Genomic DNA, 22,228 nt, shown 5'->3' with positions numbered 1-22,228 from the left:
ACGAGCGAGGTGTAAAGAGATGATAGGCGGTGGCAAGAAAACTGTAAGTATTTTATTGATTTTTTTTTTGTTACTCTTGTCCCCATCGTCCCCCCACACCCCCCTTGACATTTGCTGCGGCCACAGCTGAATCCAGGAGTTACAACTTCATGCAACACCCGCAATGAAGTACAGCCACGATGTATACCCTAAGCATTCATTCTGCTGTGTTGTGGTATTGGGCCATAATACTGTTTTTGCAGATTAAATTTTTCTTAGATTTACTGTCGCTCCAAAAGGGCTTTCCTTTGAGTAAAAGGAGGAATACTCAGATTTAATGAGACCCTATTTTTAAATATACCTATAAGCACTTCAAGTAGTTTAAGAAAAAAAACTACCATCAGAAAAAAAACCAATAGCAGAAGGATTCCGGGCCCAACCAATACATGGCAGAATAATGCACAGCATGTGAATTCAGAAAAGATTTGTGCTGCAAAACATAATTTCCTTGATCTCTCGCTGTAAATTCTGGGGAGCTGGAGGATACTGCCCTGAAGTAAATACTTAGTTTTGCTGTTCTAAGTACTTTTCTTAATTTACTCTGTGCCACAGTGACCACTGGACAAAACACAAAGCAGTCTCAACAAAAGAAGACATTAGATGAACTGCAACGCCGAGCACCTGTGCTCATCAACCTGAGGTCAGAAAGACACACCCTGAACCCAACATGGCTCACATGAGGATCCTGTCATGATGCGTGTCCAAAACTGTACCCGTGGTGGGAACAGTAATCACAACTGCAGCAAAACCAAAGGATGGGTCAGTTTAAGATGGGATATACACATTAAACACATCAAGGAGGCTGGATTAATGCCAGATTTTTAGGATTAACACCGACCACTGACATGAGCTCCATTGAGAATCACTGTATGTAAATCTGTTTACCGTGGATATCCTGAAACCCTGGCAATATACAATACAAGACAACAGAGTTGTGCCCCTAAAACACAACTTCCATGTTTGGATCACAACATGAAAACCCAACACTGGCTCCAACTGCGTAACGCAGTAGAAGAAGATGGTGGCCCAAAAGGCAGGGTCTTATGCACACCGATTCACACAATTGCGGTGGTGTGACCTTTACTTTACAAATACATTTACACATCACACCCTGGAGAGCATCAAGTATGCCCCAAACATCAGATCACAGAGTCGGTCGCGCTCCAGGCTGTGAAAGAATGCCTGACCCAGGTCTTAGAGCAGGATGCATGACACATTGTCAAGATAACCACCGGCTGACCTCCTAGACTATGTAATTAGTATAATTTAGATGCATTCTATGTGACTGGATCTTATGTGACTTTCATGCGAATCTTGCCTGGATCAGGCCCTCCGGGGCCTTCGCTGCAGACTCTTGCAATTAACATTAAACTTTGCCATGCTCTGCTAACAAATCTGTGTTTAGGGCGGAGGGCGATTTGCATCTCATTCATAGGTGTTTTCTGCTGACGCCTCTAGAAACACATTGGCCCCATCGCCCGGGGGTTGGCAGTCTGCTTTCTCCTGTTACCCAATTTCTTAAAGGCCTGGTTTGCGACACACCACAAAACCCACACTTCTGCATGCAGCTGCTGTGCAAAGGTCGACATTACCACTTCTGGTTAAAAGTCTTTTACTTTCAAGATCACGTTAAAAAAACATAATACGTTGTCACGCAACGGGTCAGATCCAGAAACAAAATGCTTGCCACAGTAAAAAAAAAAAAAAAACTTGCTCAGGAGACAGAAGTTAAAAAAAACTTGTTTTTAAAGCAATTCATAGCCACATCCAGCCAGAGGTACATTTTAGCTGCTTGTGGGTAACATGTCTTATCGTGGCCCGCTCAGTCAAATAGCATTTTGTTACTTACCTCGGAAGGCGGGGCAGTTAACTATCACCAGTCACCCTATGACCTTCAGGCTCTAAACCAATCACAGTAGAGGAGCTTAACCCGCTGAGCTAACCTACCGACTGTGGTTGCTTTACATGTGCTTATATCCATGAATTCTCTGCATACCTATTTGGCCCAAGAAGAAGATGCAACCCTGAGCATCCCTCAAGATCTCATTCATTTGTAGCCTGAGTCTGGACAAGCATAGTGGCACCAGTGCTCCTTTACACACGGTATGATGTTAGGTGATACTGTATTCTGACCTTCAATACACTCACCAGGACCAATTGAGAAGTATTAGCAATATACGCTGTGTTGGCCAGGGGCCGATAACCTCCAGCTCTTCATAGTCCAGACTTGCACCATCATCAGCCATGCACCGCAGAGAGGATGGGGTCCACCTGAGGACCCTCCAGCCTTTTAGAGTCCAGGGAGCTAAATTCCCATCCAAATTCGCGCCATCCTTCTGCTTTTGAAAGCCCTCAAAACCTGGCTGTTTTACTAGTTAATGCTGCCCTGTGATGTTCCTGTATAACCACGAGGGCCAGTAGACTCCATTTTTCAGTCGTAGCTGCACCTCAAAAATCCCTTAAGACCAAACTACAAACTCTTCAAGCCACATCTGTGCCTCTAATCGATCATCAACAAGTGTCCTTTCTATGTTGCCTTTGTACATCTCTCGGTTGATCCCTAGCAAGGTCAAGGCTGCAAGTGGTTGTAGGAAACTTAAAATGCACACAGAAGTGGGAATAACCCTCCTTTCCACAGGCTGTTCATTTGTGTTCTTTGTGCCAGCCTTCTCCTTTTCTGTTTCTTGAAACTGATGTTTCCCCATCAGAAATCAATAACACAGGTGTCTACAAAGATTTTTGTGCTTTCCTCAAAAAATCGGATTGCTGTAGTAGTGTTAGTGGTGGTAACTAAATACTGCTAGTCACATACGGATGAGTTCGAACATAGAGGAAAGACATTCATCCAAAGTATTAATGTAGACATTCATCCACTACATCCAATAAATTGGTAATGGAGATCTGATGTAAGGTAAATCAAATTATTTTGACTTCTTTGCAACCAAGAAACAACAGCCAACATGTATTTCGCCTTGTCCTGGCGTGCAGGCCTAGGGTCTTTTAAGGCTCAGATGGTGTGAGATGGTGGGTAATATGTCAGTTGATCAAAAAATCCAAGGTAAAGGATCTGAGAAGCTTAATTTTTAGTCCATGGGGAACTGCAGCCATTTTTGCATAAGGACCAGTTATGCAGCGATGTGGCCAATGGTTATGATGGAGAATTTCACCCAGGAAAGTTCGTTATCCCCTTTCTTGCCCTCTGATCAAATTTCCCTTCTTATTCCTTGTCATAAACATTACACTTTGCTCTATTGAGAATATGTGTTCACAATATATGGAGTGACCAGGACTCCCAAAGAGGTCCACCTTTTATTTAATGAGATGTCCAAACTGCACATGATCTTGGATCTCCTTCTTTGAAGGACACAAGGATCACCAATGAAATAGTCTAGATTGTCTAAACTAAAGTCACTGAAATATGTGAAGGCTTGGTTCCCAGTGGAGAATGTGTTATCATACACCTGCGGCCATTGTTGAGACTGGCCCATTTTTTTTTTTTTTTTTTTAAATCAGCCACTTCATGGGGAATTAAATATTTTTGGTGAGTGAGTCTAAAATCTCAAACTGCACCATACACAAAATTGTTCTAGACCAGGTTTCTTCAAACTGGGGGGCAGGACCCCCTAGGGCGGCCTGAAGTGATCCTATGGGGGGGGGGCAGGCTCTGTCCAAAAGAAACATTATGCTGTAATGGGCCATCAATGACATGTTTTGTCGTTTATAGCCAAGCTGGGAGTATGTGTCAAAAGGGAGGGACTCCAAATACTCTTCAAAACCCCCACCCCAGTTCTAATAATCACACTGTGAATACTTGTACAAGTCAGTAAGGCCTGCCTGACAAGAATAGTATGTTTGGCATCATGTATTTAACTGCACTTTTAAAACAGGAATAGAACTTAGCTGCAATGTTTGCATAAGTTTACACATATTTAAACATTGCCTATTTAACAGAATAATTGTGAAAAATGTGTAGAGGGGACCGATCATTTTTTTTCCACGGGGCCCTGGGGGGGAGGGGGGGGAGGTAGCATTTTTAAAAAGTTTAAAAAGGACTGTTCTAAACTGATACAAAAGAAATAAATAAAGTACCAACTTCTTGTAACGTGAACAATTTTCATTTGTGACGTCCTCTGAAAACGTCTCACTACTTAACATGCAAGCAGTTTTAAAAACTCCACACCGACATTTCAATTAAGTAGGAAGGCACCATCCATCTGACAATGCTTATAAGTAAGTACCTATATCTCGCATCTCACTATAGTTTAAATCACAAACAATGATACTACGAGATTCACTTAACTGAAAAAAACACACATTGTTTTTTGCATTAAAAGATTTTACATTCACAGGAGCCGCCTGCATGAGATTCCGATGGCAGGACAGCACAACACGTCAGCTACCGGAAAATGAATTGTTCAATGAAATAAAGATGATTCGCCCAGCCTGTCTTTTAACAATGGGATGACACCTGCTCTATAAAAACCTGGGCCCATTGCCACAATCTCAGTACTTGGAGGGCTGCGGTAATTATGAGCGGTAACACACCCATAGCAGATGTTTCCAGTATTGTCAAAGTATCTCACACCCAAGTGAAATGTTCCATGAAAACAGAGTGTCAAAGAAGCAATCTCATCATCTGCTCCACTGACATTTCAGTACCTGTGGGTCTGCACCAATAGGAGGCGTGATAACAACCTTGTTTTCAGTGATGAGGGAATGGATAGCTATGGTGGATCAGATGTGTTTGCCTCAAATATGCCACAAAAAAAACAACCAACCTAGTACATCACACACCCCTGTTCTTATCTCAATTTCCTTGCATTGAAAGAGGCCTGACGAAGACCGCACGCCTGCCGAAACAACGGCAAACAACGAATCTCATTGGTGACGCTTGCACGTTCCATGCCAGACTTCCCCAAAATGCAAAAAAAATATATCTGCTGCCACAACAGAATGCACTTAGCCATGCCTCCTGTTAACACAGTGTGCATCTATAAATATGAATAATTATGTGCAACCTCACTATAGGAACACTCTTGCCACACCTGATGAAAGTCCTTACAACTGTTGCGCCAGGTGCTGTAGCCTTGATGCAGAACCACACCTACCCTCTTGTGGAAGCGTGTCATTGTGGGCTACCATTCTCCAAACAAGCCTTCTCTCTAGATTTTGTTGAAGAGTTTCTAAATTTGCACTGACTTGTTGTGATAGATCTGGTAAAGACCTCTCCATGAGCAGACTCTGCAGCCATCTGCGCATGTAATAATGCAAATCAGAGGCTGCAGGTTGTGCAAGGAGTGAAAGGCCACGAGGAAAAGGGGCATTTATGCATTCTGGGAAGCCACACTTGATTAGTCACACGGCATTAATCTGTCTCCCCTAACAATGGCCGCTGGATTTCGACCGAACCCCAGCTGTCGCTCTTTCAATGGAAGAAAACAAGATTTAGAGCATCAAGCGTCCGTGAGGCTTCTGTTCGCGGAAAAAGTGGCGTGCATTCATTAGCGGGCCCACAAAGACTTGCTAGCCTTTGTCTAGTAAATTGCTCATGGGCCCGATTAATTTACAGAAGTTTTTCATTGGAGGATTGGCCTGGACGAAGGGAGTGGCGGTGTGCTTGGAAAAGCACCAGAGGGTCTTCAACAGCACAAGCGGCAGGAGAAGATCCACAAACACGCTAGCGTTGCCTGGCCAATATGTCACTCAACAGTTGGCATGAAGGAAGATTCCTTCTACTTTCACTGTCACAAAATGGTCCTGAATATGGGTCTGGAGAAAGGTTTTACAACTGTAAAAACTTCCTCCAGAGTAGGGCAGGTGAGCACAGTACAGATTCTTTTTTTTTTTTTTTTTTAACAAATGCTTGCCCGCAACTGCTCAAAAAGCAAATATCACCTGCCAGTCAGCTCTCTTAAGAGATTGAATCTCCATTTATTCTGGTCAGGTCCTTTCTTGGGGATGCAAAGCAATCAACAGCGCCCTGGTGCTGGACTGTTCAAAGTCTGCTAAAAGTCTGCCTAGATCCATGGATAAAAAATATACAAGACTCCCTAATCCCAAGCGGAGCGGACACAATTCAAAGTTGAAAAAAGCTGCAGAGGTTTAGCTGCACTTCTGGTACTGGTTATGCAGCCTGGAGGAGGCTGGTGTGACTTGTGCGAGGAGAGTTTTGTTTTTTGCACCTCAGCTGGAAAGTTTTTGGTTCACACTAAAACTGACCATTGAGCAAAAACCCACCATTATGACAACTTGATATTTTTTGTTGAACAATAAGTCAAATTCATTCATGCAATGGCACTGAAACTGCATTATTGAAACTTCAATTTGGGAACATTTACCAGGTTCGTTTTAATCTATGAATTTTATATTTTTTACATTGCTGATCAATTTAAATGAGATATCAATACCTAACTTTACTGAAGCCAATAAAATCGCAAGAACCACGCATAAACTCGCATCTCTAAAATGTTCCAACCTAAACATTTCATGGACCATCTTCAGGAGTTAATAAGATCTACTTTCTGATCTGTCACTCGTAAAACAATTAACGCTCTCATTTCTAGGGCCGGCCAGGCTACGCAGACAGTTGTTTACTCGAAATAAGAAACCTGGACTTTATTGGAGTTTGGAAATATGACTTACGTGCAGACGGAAGTCCCATTGGGGAGAGGATCGCACCTTGCGCCATTCATGCATTTTTCATTCGGGAGAGTACATCGTAGCGCTGAAAAACATAAGTAAATGTTTTGCTGCCAAATCACAGATCATGAGAAACTTCAATATCCACACAATATAACCCCCCAAAGTGTTATTTTGGGCCCGTGTTCGAAGCCAATGCGACTCTTTCTTTGCTTCTGAGCGGATAAAGATTACAGGAAATAATTCAAATTCGACAGTGAACGGTAGTTCGTCTTGTAACAAGTTTAAACGTCAATATATCGTTTTTAAGGGTTTGAAAATATAGCAATTTAGGGAAGTATGTTATTTATATGTCATATATGTTAATAGCTGTTTTTGTTCATTGCCACATCTGATAGGTCGATAAAGCTAGTCCCTTCCTTGGGCGACCAGCTGGTTGAAAATGTGAGCTTAAGTCCTTCTTAACACGTCAGCTGCGCATTCAGGGAAGACACAAAACGCTAGGGGACTTGTCCTGCTGAAGCGAAGAGCTGAGATAACCGGGCAGTGGAGTCTGCCAAGAGCTACGGATTTCGATGGAGCAGATTTCTAAGCCCTGGAGGCCGCTGATAAGAGCAGAGAGTCACTGGTGTGGTAGAGGCCTAAAGCACACAGACTCCAGAGTTCAAGGGTCCGAGGAGAGCTTAGAAGGGAGTCTGCCTGGAGTGTTGGGGGGAGTGGTCTGCTGCAATGTCTGCAGGGCTGAGAGACAGAAACTAAAGCACGCCCCCGGCCTGCAAAACATGGACCCGTCCATAGCATGGTCAGTGTATCATGTGCCCTAGGCCTTCATTACGAGTGTGGCGGTCTCAAGACCGCCACACTCGCGATGGCGGTCGGACCGCAGCAGACAGGGTAATCCGACCGCCCTATTATGACTGTGGCAGATGGGCCATGGTCCAACTGCTGACCCGTCCATAGCATGGTCAGTGTATCATGTGCCCTAGGCCTTCATTACGAGTGTGGCGGTCTCAAGACCGCCACACTCGCGATGGCGGTCGGACCGCAGCAGACAGGGTAATCCGACCGCCCTATTATGACTGTGGCAGATGGGCCATGGTCCAACTGCTGACCCGTCCTTACCATGGTCAGGGTATCATGTGCCCTAGGCCTTCATTAAGAGTTTGGCGGTCTTAAGACTTCCACACTCGCGATAGCGGTCGGACCGCAGCAGACAGGGCAGTCCGACCTCCCTGTTATGACTGTGGCAGATGGGCCACGGTCCAATTGCCAGCACTGCCAGGTTGCTGCCTGCCGACAGTCTGGCGGTCCCGGCGATCGCAATCCGCCAGGACAGCGCTGCAAGCAGCACTGCCCTGGGGATTACAAGTCCCCTTTCTGCCAGGCTTTGCATGTCAGTTCCACTGCCATGCAAAGGCTGGGGGAACGGGGACATCGGAGGCCCCATGGCAGCCCCTGCACTGCCCATGCACTTGGCATGAGCAGTGCAGGGATCCCCATTGACAGCCCCGTCGCACATTTCACTGCCCGAATTACTGGCTGTGAAACATGCGACTGGTGCTGTCGCACCAGACGCACAACAACATTGCTGCGGGCTCGATTACGAGCCGGCGTCAATGTTGTAGTGAGTTTTCTGCGGGCCAGCGGGCGGAAGTGCTGTTTTCGCCCGCTGGCCCAGCAGAAAACTCCTAATATGGCGGGCAAAAGACCTACATTACTGGCGGTCTTTTGCCTGCCGTGGCTTCGGCTGTCCTATGAAAGGTCGTCGCAATGAGGCCCTAGTGCAAGGAAGGAAATAGGCTGTCCACTGAATTATAAAATGCAGCAAAATTCAAGGTCCGGTGGGCCCCTAGGGTCTTTGGCAGTGCCACTGCACCTGCTGCACTAAAGAAAGCTACACCCCTGGCAGCCATGTGGATCTTTCCTATATGGTCACAATGTAATCATGTGTACTGGGATAAAGAAATCATTTTAAGGTGCCTTTGTTCTTCAGCCATTTCATTGATGCAAACTTTAAGAAATAACCAAGGTGGTTGATGCTATGGAAGAAGACATCCGGCGTGGATGCTAGCGCCCAGAGAGGCATGCTGCAAGGTGGCTTTGATTGAGAGTCGCTACATGAAGGTATGGTGCCTCTCAGCCATCGCTTGCAACTGGTATGTAAAATGTGTATGATATTCAGGGTCACTGTTTAAAATGTGTTGCCCCCGCGAGAATGGAGACAAAATGTGTTATTTCGATTCACCTGTACCAAATTACTATAAAAATGAAGGAAGCGATAACTTTTTAGATATTAGGAATCTGCTTCTAGAAGCTACACTTAAACTAGGTAAATCAGAACAATATAGACAAACCCATACAGACACGAGAAGATGGTGCCCCCTTGTATAAAGGAACCAGTGTGCTGACCAATGACCGCCTGTTACTGTTGGGGCCTAGCAGTACTGTTCCTTAATATTAATGAGGGGCTGAGAGACAAAGGCTGGGCACGCACCCTTTCTTTGTAAATCACCACTCAGAGGAGAGATGCTTCAGAGTGGGCTACCAGAGTGACCTAGAGCCCTCCTGAAGAGGCAGCTTGCCCAAAAACATCTGCCTCACCACTGGAATCACACCCCAGTAGCCAGTGGTGTGGCCAGGCCTGGTTTGGCCACAGCCAAGAGACACAGACTGTAATTGGTCTTATTCTGCGTGTGAAGAGATGTTGTGTATCTCCCCTCTTACCCCCCGGAGGTAGTGTGCATTACTGGAGGCTACACGTCATGAAGGACCGAGACCGCCATGATTAGGAAGAATGGGATGAAGTAGAGTGCTCTGGCCCCGTGAGGAGAGTCTCAGGCATTCAAGTATGGATAGACTGGGATAGAGCGGAGCTGTGATACGGACACTATCCAGGTGGACCATAGAGTTGAGGGTGTGCATGATTCCAGATGAGCCGAGCCTTTAAAGGGAGACATGACGTATGGAAGGAAGTTTGAGAAGTAACAAAAGGATTGTTTCAAAGAATGAGTGCTAAGTGACTTCTATGTTATTAACATGGCAGAATTGGAAGGGTGGGGTGGGTGTGGAGGTCCAAGTCTCTTTAGTAGACAGACGAGAAATTATCAGATTAACACAAAGGGTTTCAATGCAGGGGACATCTCGTGTGAGAGGAGATGACAGTAAGTTTGTTAAACAAGGCCTAGGGCAGAGCGGTGAGCAAATCTACTCATGTAGCAAAGAAAATATGAAACTGGTATTAGATTGCCATCCAGTGTACACGATGGGGGCTAGATGGCATTGTACACAGTTCACGGTTTCAGTCACATCTCTGCTGGTATTGTGTCAGCCAGTGTAGTGCTTTCATAGCATGAGTATAGCTAAATAACTAATTTATAGTATCCCTTGCCGCTTATGTGCGCCAAGAAGCCCGGTGTAATGCCAAATGACCACTGATGGGGGGAGTGAAGTTTTCCATGGCATAAAAAAACACGAAGAACACACACATGTTCCATTTATGCTGGAGCACAGGGACCTCTTCTGCACAAGCATGCAGGGATTGAAGAGACATTGCATATGAAGTTCATTGGGGACGTACCCACTGTAACCATAAGGTGCCATGAGTTACTCGACTGCTACGGTTTCCTAGGTTCACCTAAGCGCTGCAAGCAGCAGGTGTACATTACTGGTGGATCCATGTCAGCCCACTGCCCCACTGATGTCTAGCAGGTATGGACTTTAAGCTGGAGTTCTGCCACAAGCACTGTCCCAGTAGAACATCCTTGCCTGGGACGGGGCCAGGTTGGGTGCCTTGGTTTAGAATGTCTGATTGGTTGATGTGTCTGGTTGGTTCTATATTTCAAAATGCCTTATTGTTTAAATGTGCCTGGTTGGGTTTCATATTTTAGAAGGTTGTATTGTTTGACAGTGCCTGGTTGGGTTCTATATTTTAAGATGACGTATTGTTTGATGGTGTCTAGTTGGATTCTATATTTTAGAATGTCTTGTACATGAGGGTGTCCAGTTTGATAGTAGATTTTGGAATGTTTTTGTGTTGGATGGCTTAAAGTTTGTTTTTAGATAATGTTGTTTGTTTGATGGTGTTGGTTGGGTTTTATATTTTAGAATGTCTTATTGTTTGATGGTGTCTAGGTGGGTTCTATGCTTTGGAGTGTCTTATATGAGTCGGTGTCCAGTTCGAGAGTAGATTTTGGAATGGCTTTGTATTGGATGCCTCAAAGTTTGTTTTTAGAATCTGGAATGTCTTTTGTTTGATGTGTCCAGTTAGCCTTTATATTTTAGAATGTTTTATTGTTTGACGGTGTAGTTGGGTTTTATATTTTAGAATGTCTCATACATCATGGTGTCCAATTGGATTGTAGATTCTGGAATGTGTTTATGTTGGGTGCGGTAAAGTCTGGATGGTTTTGGGCTCTGTGCTGCCCCTTTGTTGGTTTCTAACCTGGTTTTGGATCCCAGGATGTATTTTGTTAGATGTGTCACGCCTTCTGTTAGATTCCAGGATAACTCGAAGTTTGATAGTATTTAGGCTGTTAGTTTTCAGGGTTTTCCTTTTATTGGTTAGTGTCTGCTTAGATCCTTGAACACGATGGGTTTGATGAAGACTGGGTGGGTTTTGGGACCTGTTTGGACAACCTCCATAGAGGGCCCATGAAGAGGAATACAGTCATTTTAAAACTGAGCTCCAGGTCGGATATTTGTAAACTATGGTTTACCTACCGCACTGCGGAATTTTTTGCGGGTGGACTCAGACGTGCAGAAGTTTACACACAAAAGGTGACTTCTCACAATATCTACAGTAAAGTAACTGTTGAAATATTTATTGCGGCCACTGGGTTGCAATAATAAAAGCATTAATTATTAATGTGATAAGAGACAAAGCATTCTTCAAAGAAGTGGCTTACATAGCGCTAATCACCAACTCACGAGAGCTTCTAGGCGTTGTGTGAAATGATAAACCTTAAATCGAAAAAAATGGCCAGGAGCTGAGCCTTTTCAATAGGATGCAAGTGAATGGATGTGACGGTGCCACGGAGAGTGCAGGAAGAAAGGGCCAACTGTTGCAATATTCATGCTGACCCTCATCCGAGGTGCCATGGAGGGGTCGAGGGCGTTTGTATCTCCCCAGCAAACATACGTTGTCTCCTCTCCCGGGCTCGTGGGAAAAAACAGCAACAGCTGCTGAGCAGGGAGCGCTCTGATTTTCAACAAATGGCGCAATCAGAGCCGCCCATTGTGAAGCGCCGGGGACACTTGGCGCTTTGTTTACACCCGTGATACCTGAACCTCCTGCCTGGGAACCATGGGTTAGCACCGCCCCGCCCCCAGCCCAGCATGCAGAGCACACAGCGCTTCTGTCTCCCGTGGCTGGGAGGCGGGGTGGCGACCACAGGTACTTTAACCCCCTCTGCAGCGCCTTGATATCAGACACATTCTGCGGGGTAACCTGAGGGGGTGCAGCCTGGCAGAGGCGAGAGGTGCCCCTCATGTATTGTATATAGTCAGAGCTCTCGTTAAGTGAATCCTGCTAGGGCAGGGATCCCCTGCAGAGACGCTGGGTTGGAAAGTTCCAAGAAACTCCGGAAACTGCACTTTAAGTTCCTCTTCCGGATAGACACAATCCACACGATTAAAAAAAAGGGCAAACGCGTCTGCTGTTTATGTAAAGTAACCGTGATGAGTGGCGCTATACGACAATAATGTACACTGAGCTCCTCAAATAGCGCATTCTGCCCCCCTGAACAGGTAACAGCAGGTGGGATGCTGTCACTCACAACAATTTCTGAGTTTCTGCCCCCCACACAAAAAAATCTTCATAAAGATGGTCCAAATACTTATCTATTTGTTTTTATTTAGCACTATAGGTGGCACTTCTGTCGTTTCGAAGCGCAGCGCACAAGTTGGTGGGTGGTAGGGGGCCGAAGCATTTGTAAATAGTTTTATGTAGCGCTGCACATTGCTTGTTGGTTACTTTTAGGTGCTATAGTACGGACAAGTGTAATAGCTTACTTCTGACGTTCCATCACTGTGCTTATGGTCACTACCCACCTGTAATTATACAAGTAACGAATAATTTCTGACAGGGTCTCTACAAGTTTTTGAAAAATCGGTGTGGATTGATTCTGAGGGTAATAATAACGCCCCCACACTTCTCAGAACACGCCCACTCGGAAATAAAGATCTCGATCAAACACCACGTAACAAGTGTGCACAGTATGTGCACAGTATATGGGGTGCTATTTTCGATCTGCATTCTGGGACTTGTAGTCCTATTCAATCTCTGTCCTTACAGGCCTATTTCCCAATCGCACCCCCATAAACGGATTCGCCTTTTTGGACCAAAAATGAGAATATTTGACAGGTCCTTCCACTTTCTACTCTTCTGCAACAGATGGATTGGGGTTCTTGGGGGTGGGGCGCTTTCTTGTGTGCATAATGCAGAATCTCCCTTGGTGGGGAGACCGGTGAGGCGTAATCGTGTGATGTGCTTCTGTGCGCAAAGCTGCTGGACTCGTGAATGCCATATTACGCATGACAACTGTATACAGCATCCAGCACGCGGCACCCGGGTGCCCACAGGAGACATCAATTTCCTCCACCCCGTGCCATCGCCCCCGGACACCCGCTGTAGACGGTGGGGCAAGTCCTGGGCCTCCTCCGGGGCCAATTTGCTCATTTGAGGGCCCGCGTGTTTTACGCAATATTCCCTCTGCAAGCTCCCCGCCCCCGGCCCTAAAGACTTTTTCTGTCTGAAGTCTGCGAATGCACACTCGCTCAGACCATGAACCGAGAAAAGCAGCCGCCAAACCGGAAACCTGACGTCAGGGGACATTTCAGCGCTACCGGAATAGGATAGGATCTGACGGCAAGCATCTAGGGGTGGGGAGGGGGTGCTCGGTGCTGCTCTCTGCACCCTCAAGAGCTCGCAGGACAGTCTATGATCGCCCCTTCTAGGGACCCCCCTTTCTCCGAAGTTTTAGAGTCCAAGGATCCCACCCTACACTTGAAAGTCACTCTACAATGCCTGAACACCCACATATAGACCAGCATTGTACACTCGGCCACATTACTCAAGGGCCCCGCTCTTAAAGGGGCCAGGCATTAAATGATGTCACAGTGCATATCAAAACAGGAGCTGACATCATCAAACGCATATCCTCGAATAGCTTTTGTTGAGATTGGTATAGATGCAGGACTGGGTACAGTGAAGAGTCATGTTTCCTCTACACTGTTTTGCCCCTTTAAGAGCTTGGGGTGGCACAGCGTCTGCGCCCACAGTCTGTGTGGACTAGAGAGACTAAGGGCACATTTCTAAAAAGTCACCCTTTCTTATAGCCGTAGAAGTGCTAACCGCTGATTGGCATTTGCCAGACGGGGGGGCACTAGAGGACCAACCTCTCTTATAGTCTGAATTATTAATGACTGCCAACAGGGGCACTCTTGGAGAATTCGAGACCTCAAAATGTAGATATCTTAAGGGCACCACTCTCAGAGAATTGGTGGACTCAGCCACAAGTGAGCCACTCGCAGGGAGTCTGATAGCCCACTTGTAGAGGGCCAATCTCTCTTACAGTCTAAAAAAACACTCATTGAGTGCCAACAGGGGCACTCATCCTAGATAATTCAAAGTAGAATCCATGGATACACCCCCAAGGGCGCCACTCTTTGTGACTGTTGATAATCCATTTCTAGAGGGCCAAACTAAAGTATAATCTAATAATCCCACTCACTGATTTCCAACAGGGACACTCTTTGAGAGTTGGAGGGCCCATATCCTAGATTATTCACAGGCACCACTCAGAGAATTTGTGGACCTAACCCCAAAGGTTGTCACTCTTACACAGCCAGAGGGCCCACATTCAGAGAACCTGAGTGCCCCAGTCTGTGAAAGCCCATGGAGAAATCCTTACCCAACAATGGACAGATTTCAAGCACCAATCCTTACTCTTGGATAGCTCACGGGCCCTCCCAGACAGCCCAACAGCCAGTGTCCAGTGTTCCACTCCTAGGAATAGCAATGGCTTACCTGTGCTGGGACATGGAGCCCACTGAGAGAACCCATGGGCCGCCAAAGGAGTTAGAGCCCAGACACCTGCTCCCCAGGAGCCAGGCTACCATTCTTAAGTGGTGCAGTGCCCTTTTAAGAGTGCTTGACAACCTGCTTTTGTATAGCCAACTGCCCCACTCTCTGCTGATACCTAACAGATGTACTCCACAGTGCGACAGCCCAGGAGCCCGCTGCCTGTTGTCCCAAGGGCCAGTTGTGAGAAATCACTAAAGTTTGCACACAAACACTCAGGAACAGTAGGTCCTAAAGATCAGTGGGATGAATGGTTACCAATGAGATCTGTGTGCATACATTTAAATCCTGGAAGGATGCGCTTAGCTTTGCATCCTTCAGAGTCCCATACATTGAATATCATTCATTAAGGGTACTGTAACACATTTTAAAGAAGCATTTTGTGGTCAGTGCTGCAGCAGGTAGTGGTATGTAAAATCAAGCTGGTTTATTAATACTCAGAAGAGCTCAAGAGCCCACTGTAGAGACATTGTAAGGACTGCTCAAGAGCACACACTCTGAGAGCTTTAAGCCCTACTGTTTGAGAACCCGCAGCAGATAAGGTAGACCACAGCCAGTCATGGACAACTCAATAGCTCACCTTCCAATAAGCCACTCTTAGTTAATCTAAAGGCACGCTCTAAGAGAGTTCAAGAACCCAGCCTAAGGCAGCTTAAGGATCCTGCCTAGGCCAACCCATGGGTTTTCTTCTAGACAACTCAAGCTCACTGTTACAAAGCCCATGCCCTGCTCTTAAAAAAGGCTTAACTGCTGGCTACTACAGAAAGCCAGTACTTTAATAACCAGAGAATCCACTTATAAGGAGTCGACAGGCCCACTTTAGAGAGTGTATGGACTCACTCACTCTTGGAGAGACCACAGCTGTAGCTTTGGAACGTTCCTTGCATCACTTCACGAAATGCCAAATACTGACTTTGGATAATGCAAGAGCAATTCTGAGAGAAATTAAGAGCCCACCCATAGAGAGGTGAAGAATCCACTCCAAGTGATCTCACGGGCACCTCAGTCCAGGGGGGACCAAGGACCTGCTCTAGGACAGCCCTGGTAGTCATTCTTTAAAAAACATAAAAATGGGAACAAACGCATTTTTAGTTAACTCAAGTAGAATTTTTAGCTAACTCAAGTAGACACATTGGGACATTGCAGCTCACTGTTGCACAGACCATGGGCGTCCTCTTAAGACAGCACAAGACCCTCTATTAGAGAGCCCAAGAAACCACTTAAGGCCTACTAAAAGACCTACTCCAGGACTGAACAGGGAAATACACTTAACACAGCCCAGTGACTCAGTCTTTAAGAGTAGAAGAATCTACTTCAGGCCAGTCCAAGACCACACAATAACACAGTGCAAGGCCCCACTTTTATAGGGTCTAAGAACCCTCTCAATGTCAGTCTAAGACGACAGGCGACACACTAACAACCTGCAATGTCCCTCTCCTACAGAGTCAAAGAACCCTGTTCAGGCCAGCCCAAGAGGACAAACTAATACACTGCAAGGCCCCGCTCTTACCTCTTTCAATAAACTCAAGACCACACAGTAAAGCAGCCCAAGGCCTCACTTTTAGAGAGTCTAAGAACCCTGTCCAGCTCAGCGATAAAGGACGCACAAACCCTGCCCAATGACCCACTCACAGAGGGCCTTCGAACACTCTCCAGACCAGCCCAAGTCGAAGGTCCCACACTTAGTCTAAGAATGTATTCCAGGTCAGCCCAAGAAGACACATAAGTCCAGTGCTCGACTCTTAGATAGCCTAAGAACTCCCTCCCAGTGAACTCAAGATGACAGAATAACACAACCCAAGGCCCCACTATTAGAGAGTCTAAGAAGTTTCTCCAGGTCAGCCCAAGACGACACGCTGACACAGCCAATGTCCCATTCTTAGACAGCCCAAGATAATACTCAAACACAGCCCAATGTCTCACTTTTTGACAGCTGGAGAACTCTCTCTGGGTCAGCCAAAGAGCATGCGCATATGGAGGCCTAGGTTCACAATACACTAGGCCAGGAAGGCGCTCAAACGTTGTCAGGAAGCCGATCAATGACAGAGCACACATCCATGCCAAGAGGGCACAACAATCTACTTGACAAGAGTCCACACTTTAACACCCCAAAGTATAATTGTATTATATGATTATGATTAATAGTTCATTTTGGAATGCCCAATGGCCCACAAATAGCAATCCCAGTGACCCATTCTTAAATATCCCAAGGGCCCACAGACCCATTCTTAAATATCTTAAGGGCCCACAGACCTATTCTGATCCATTCTTAGAGATTACAATGACTCCCATGTACAGATCCCAACAGATATCACAAGGTCACACTCTCAGAAACACATAAGAACCCATGTGTGGTGATCCCAAGCCCCCATTTTTAAAGACCACAAAGACACTTTCGCAGATCCTAGGAACCCACTCTTAGAGATCCAAAATAGTCCACTTTTGGAGATTCCAAATAAAACACTATTAAAGATCGACAACAACTCACTCTTAGAGCTTCCAGTGACCTGTTAGAGGCCTATTTTTTGAAAAGTCATTTGGGAACCTCCATTGGACACGCAGGGACCGTATATTTGAGATCCAAAAACATCCACTCACAAAGATCGCAAGTAACCACTCTTACAGATCTGAAAGGCTCGCTCTTTAACAGCCCTAGAATCCACTCTCAGAGATCCCATTATATGCCCAACCAAGAACAGCCCAAAAACTGACATTTGGAGATGCCATGTGCCTGGTCTAGAACATACCAAGGTTTCAAGACTCAGAAATATCCCGTGCCTACTCTAGAAAAGCCCAAGGACCAGGCTCAGACATCACATGTGCACGCTGTAGAGGACAAAATACCCTAAAGACCACTCTTGGAGACCTTAATAGTTCAAGTGCCCTATTTTAAAGGAAGGGCTCACTTCAGACATCCGGGAAATCTGCCCCTGAGACCTACACATGACAGCAAGTATCTATTATTCTTCGTGCACGCATGGCAGTGACTACATTTCCCAAACTGCAGCCAGGAAAGCAACAAACAATTTACAAAAACATCTGTCCTTGCGGTACCCGGGCGACATTTCCCCCCCAGCACCTTATCGGAATGCACTCCACGGAGCGCTATAGGACAGGGCCCCTTTCTATATAACCCGCATCTCAACTTTAGAAAGTGAAATACGGACAGTGATCGGAGCTGCCTTGGATCAGACCGCATTCTGAAGGGAACAAAAGACGTGGGCCCAAGTCCAGGTTATCAGAACGGGGGCTGTCTGCTGGGGAAGGCAGAGAGAGGTAAACGAGGGATTTATTCCCACACTAAGCCATCCTTTGAAGTCTTTCAGCGCGGTCTGCAGGGAGCGCATGACAACGCGCGGGGCCGTGCGCCTCCATAGGGCCCCCCTCTGAGCCATCGGCGCTCAGCCCTCGCTCTGCTGTTTCCTCTTTGCACATCCTCTTCTAAAGCAACGAGTGTCTTTCCGGTCCGGGCCCGTGGTGCACTGCGTCCACCCAGCTTCAGTTCACAAACACCGGGGCCGGCGTCACCCTTCCAGCATTACTGCTTAAATCAGGAGGTAATCTACATTTTTCGTTTCATCTAAACCTGCCCCGAAGGTATCTTTGAGGCCTAGGTGGCAATGCCCCGCAGAGAGCTGCCGACACGTTCCTCTGTGCCCCTACACCCATTAAAAAAGTACCAGTCAAGTACCTGTGGACCCCATCCTAGCTAAAAGTGCCCCACTGAGCACTGTGGGTGCATTCCGAAACTCAGCGGTACCCTCTGCTCCAGAGGAAGCTATCACATTGTACCCTAAAAGGATAACCATGGACCACCGGTGACCTCATCTGCGCCTGGGAACGTCCCACCTGACCCCGAACTCGCTCTGCAGGACCCTAGAGCCCTCTGTGTCCTCTAAAAGTACCACGAAGGCCGCCGCACTTAACCAAAAACAGAACCTCTTCGTCACTTCTGTGAGTGCCCTCCGGCTTCAGATGTGCTCTTTGGGTCATCTGAAGCTTCCCCAAAGGCCTCTCGCAAAATACTCCTCAGGGGGCTATTTCCGAACCCCCTTGAATGTCTGTGCCTTCTACTCTGTGTGACATCATGCTGTGTGTCTAACACATCCAGCGGGGCCTCCTGTCTCCCCGGTGCCCACAACTTTATTCGACTCTTACCCCAAATTCTCCTGTGAAAGGTTTCCGCTACTCCCCAGCCCCACGTACATGAAACTACCCTGCGCCCCTCTGAGCTCGCTACAACACCAGCAGCAGCTCCCCAATGGCTTAGCCAGTGGGCCATGGGCCTCGAGGCAAGCAAGGTAATGGGCCCTCGTGCAGTACAGCAATGATCAGAGTACAGATGCCCCCCTCCGGGCTCTGGGCCCCGGTGCCACTGCACATGCTGCCCAATAGAACTATGCCCCTGCAGCTCCCCTTGTGCACACTCTCTGCACCACCTGAAAGGTCCCTACAGTTTCCACTATACGCTTCAAATGACACCTTAAATTTCCACTCTGGTACTGTACCCGAGCATCACCTCTCTGCCATCTCCTCTTATGTACCCCCTGGGCCCACCTCAGCACAGCTTCAGGGGCTGCCGATCTGTTCCCGTGGCCCAAACACAGCCCTCTGCGATGTCCCTTCCGGAGCCCCCTGCGCGCCCCTCTTGCACAATATGACCTGAGGAACACCCAGCTCCCCGTAGGAGGTTTGCAGCATGACCCATCTTGCACTCCGGGTAAAATATGCTGCCTGAAATACAGGTTCCGCAGGCGACTCTCTCCCAGGGGTCTACGCGCATCTCACGCCGCCTGCGCACCTTACGCGCCCCTCAAAACAGAACAAGTCGCCCTGCAAGGTCGGACGTGCTTTACCGATCGTGTGAGGTTTTTGCCAAGCTGCGCCGCCTGGACACTTAAGAGCTGGCCACCTACTGTACTAGTTTACCAGCCAGTGCGCTAAAAGAGCTAGTGTTCCTAACCACAAAACAAAAGTGAGTGTTCCCCACCACTTTCAAAAGTTGGGGAACCATGGTACGGTGTTTAACAAACTCTGCCACTTTTGTAAAGGCACGAGGCAGCCACACAAATGCATGATGCTCAGCGAGCGCTCAAGACCTGAGAACAAACTGTTGAATTGCAGAAAGTTCTGTTGTGTTACCAGACTAGCGCCGCGCAACTTTCACCAAGTTGTACATTTTGCTAATTGTTAAAATCAGGTTCACATATCTCACTCAAAGACACGTACAAATAACTATTGACACACAATATAACAAGTTTCCGGCGGGTTATTCTTACGCCCAGGGACTCCTGAAGCGCTGCGCCCCTCTAGTTCAAGGGGGTGCGCTCCTCGCTCACCAACCCAAGGCTGTCCGGATCGAATCCCAGCTCCGGACTCCAAAGCAAAACCAGTGAGCATGAAACAAGGCGCCAAGAAGCCCGAAATATCCTAGGACTGAGTTATCCAAGTTATCGATCCGTGTTACCTGGTGCCAGAGAGGGGAGGGTGAGCAGCAGCGCCACGAAGCCCGGCAACCGCATCCTTAGGCTGCAAGCGTCCGTTTTTAAGGTGTCATATGTGCCAGGCGGGGATGCAGCAGCTGCGGTGAGTGTCCTGTAGGTAAGTATCTCTCTCAGGAGTGTAAATAAATAAGCCCCGGTCCCAGGCTGGTGTCTTGTCTCCTGGCTGCAGTTCGGTATCTTTCCTTCCTCTGGGCTAAGGAGCCACTGACTACAAAACTGAAGCAGCAACCCCTGCCAGCTCCGGCAGCCGGCAACCACAAAGGATCGGCAAAACACGGCCGCAGCTGGCCCCGCCCGGAAACAACAAGGACAGAAACAGGCCCCGCCCACAAAACGACGTGCACTAACCCGTGCTTTAGACAGACAAATTGCTAACAGTTCCCTCCTGCACACAAATTCCATTCTTCACTTTCCTTTTTCTATTTTCTTCGTCAGTTTGTCCTTTACTGTCGATAGTAATTATACTTTTTCTTCGCACCATATTTACGTTTTTAGCAGTTTACGCCTTTGCTCGTTGCATCTTTCTTTCCCTCTTCCTAGCCTCTTCTGTTATTGAATGTATTATAGACTTATTTTCTGGGCTTCTCTCCATGCCCCTTGACCCTTTGATGCTTCTTCCCCACTATCTTTTAGTGGTGCGTGCTGTATGCACATATTTTGCGTTTTCTGTCAGTTTGTAAGCTGAATTGGCTTCTATGTTGACTTTCTCCTGTGTGCACACTCCCTTTTACTGACTCATTCTTTAATTATTCCCTCTCTCACGCTTCGTTATAGCAGGTTAGGTCGGTGTTTTGGTCGGTATTCTACACTAAACATCATTTTGCCATCCCCTTTCATAAGCAGACTTTTTTTGCTTTTCTGCTTCTTTCAGTACTTATGTTGCCCTTTGCTTCTTTTTCGGTTACTTAATTTTTTGGTTATCTTTTTGATTTGTCATTACATTTTTTTCACCGACTCCCTTTTGGCTACGTACAATTGCCATTTGCCTGTTCTTGATCCTTTACTTCATAGAATAGACATTTTTACGATTTCTTCTGGATCTTTATTTCCTTTTGTCGCTGTTTGGATTCTCTGGCCTAACCAACAGTGCGGGAGGAGTGCGCACTACTTTTCACCACTGCTGCTTCCAGGAATTTGCATGACTCACTCTGCCTGTCCAATGAGCTTGACAGGTGATGCACACCAAATGATATTAGCCTTGGATTGGCAAAATAGTACTTTTTATTTAGAAACAATTGCTTCAAGCCATTTTTTAGCCTGTTTTGTTCAAAGGCCACATATTCGTAATGATGTGTATGTAACAAACGATCAATTTATCATCATCCTAGCTGCATCACTCTGCTCGAGTTGGTTGCCACTTTGATTAACCAGAGACGTTATCACGACCAGCCAGGTCCTTTTGCTAGAAAACATTCTCACCACACGTTGATGTTATATTCGGGGCTACTAGTTAGAATACCAGAGCAGAATTTGTTACATCTGTGAATGGTGGCCATCCTTCCTGTGGGCAACGTCACAGTAGATCTTAGGCATTGCCTAACTACTTGATGACGCTAGGAAAGAGGTAATGCAAGGTATACTTTTGAAGTCAAGTGGCCAACAAGGATTGGGCTTTCTCAGCCATTAGCCTAGTACAATCAGAGTGGGGAGGGTCAGCAGCTAATTTCCCCTGGCTCATGCCAGCCATACTGCCATAAATTAAAAAAGCAGCAAAGAATGAAAATAAACAGAAACAGCATAAGTGCCAATACAATGAAAAGCGAGCAAGAAAAGAGAAGAACAAAAAAGGAGAAAATGGTTACGAAAAATAAAATAATGAAGGTAAGGAAACAAATAAGAAGGTATTAAGCAAAACATGGTGAAACAAAAGCAGGGGACGCTAGGTAAAATGTGAAGGATTAAGTCAAAGGGAGAATGGATGGTGGTCAAAAACAAGGCTTGTGGGGTAGACCATTAGGATCAATAA

General features: G+C 46.6%; 1 protein-coding gene across 1 annotated transcript in view; it reads right to left on the bottom strand.

Moving 5' to 3' along the window:
- The window catches only part of NOTCH1 (notch receptor 1), a 92,124-nt gene extending 71,606 nt beyond the window's left edge, over positions 1–20,518 (bottom strand). Inside the window, exons 1-2 of the mRNA XM_069241596.1 lie at positions 20,226–20,518; positions 6,682–6,763 (exon numbers count right to left, since the gene is read on the bottom strand). Of these exons, the coding sequence (XP_069097697.1) occupies positions 6,682–6,763; positions 20,226–20,280 (137 nt within the window). The 5' untranslated portion in view covers positions 20,281–20,518. The remainder of the gene's footprint in view (positions 1–6,681; positions 6,764–20,225) is intronic.
- Between the last annotated feature and the right edge of the window lie 1,710 nt (positions 20,519–22,228).

The sequence above is a fragment of the Pleurodeles waltl genome, chromosome 6 (genome assembly GCF_031143425.1).
Source record: "Pleurodeles waltl isolate 20211129_DDA chromosome 6, aPleWal1.hap1.20221129, whole genome shotgun sequence".
NCBI classification, from domain to species: Eukaryota; Metazoa; Chordata; class Amphibia; order Caudata; family Salamandridae; genus Pleurodeles; species Pleurodeles waltl.
The sequence above is the reverse complement of the archived record's forward strand: the minus strand, read 5'-3'. Positions and strand labels throughout refer to the sequence as shown.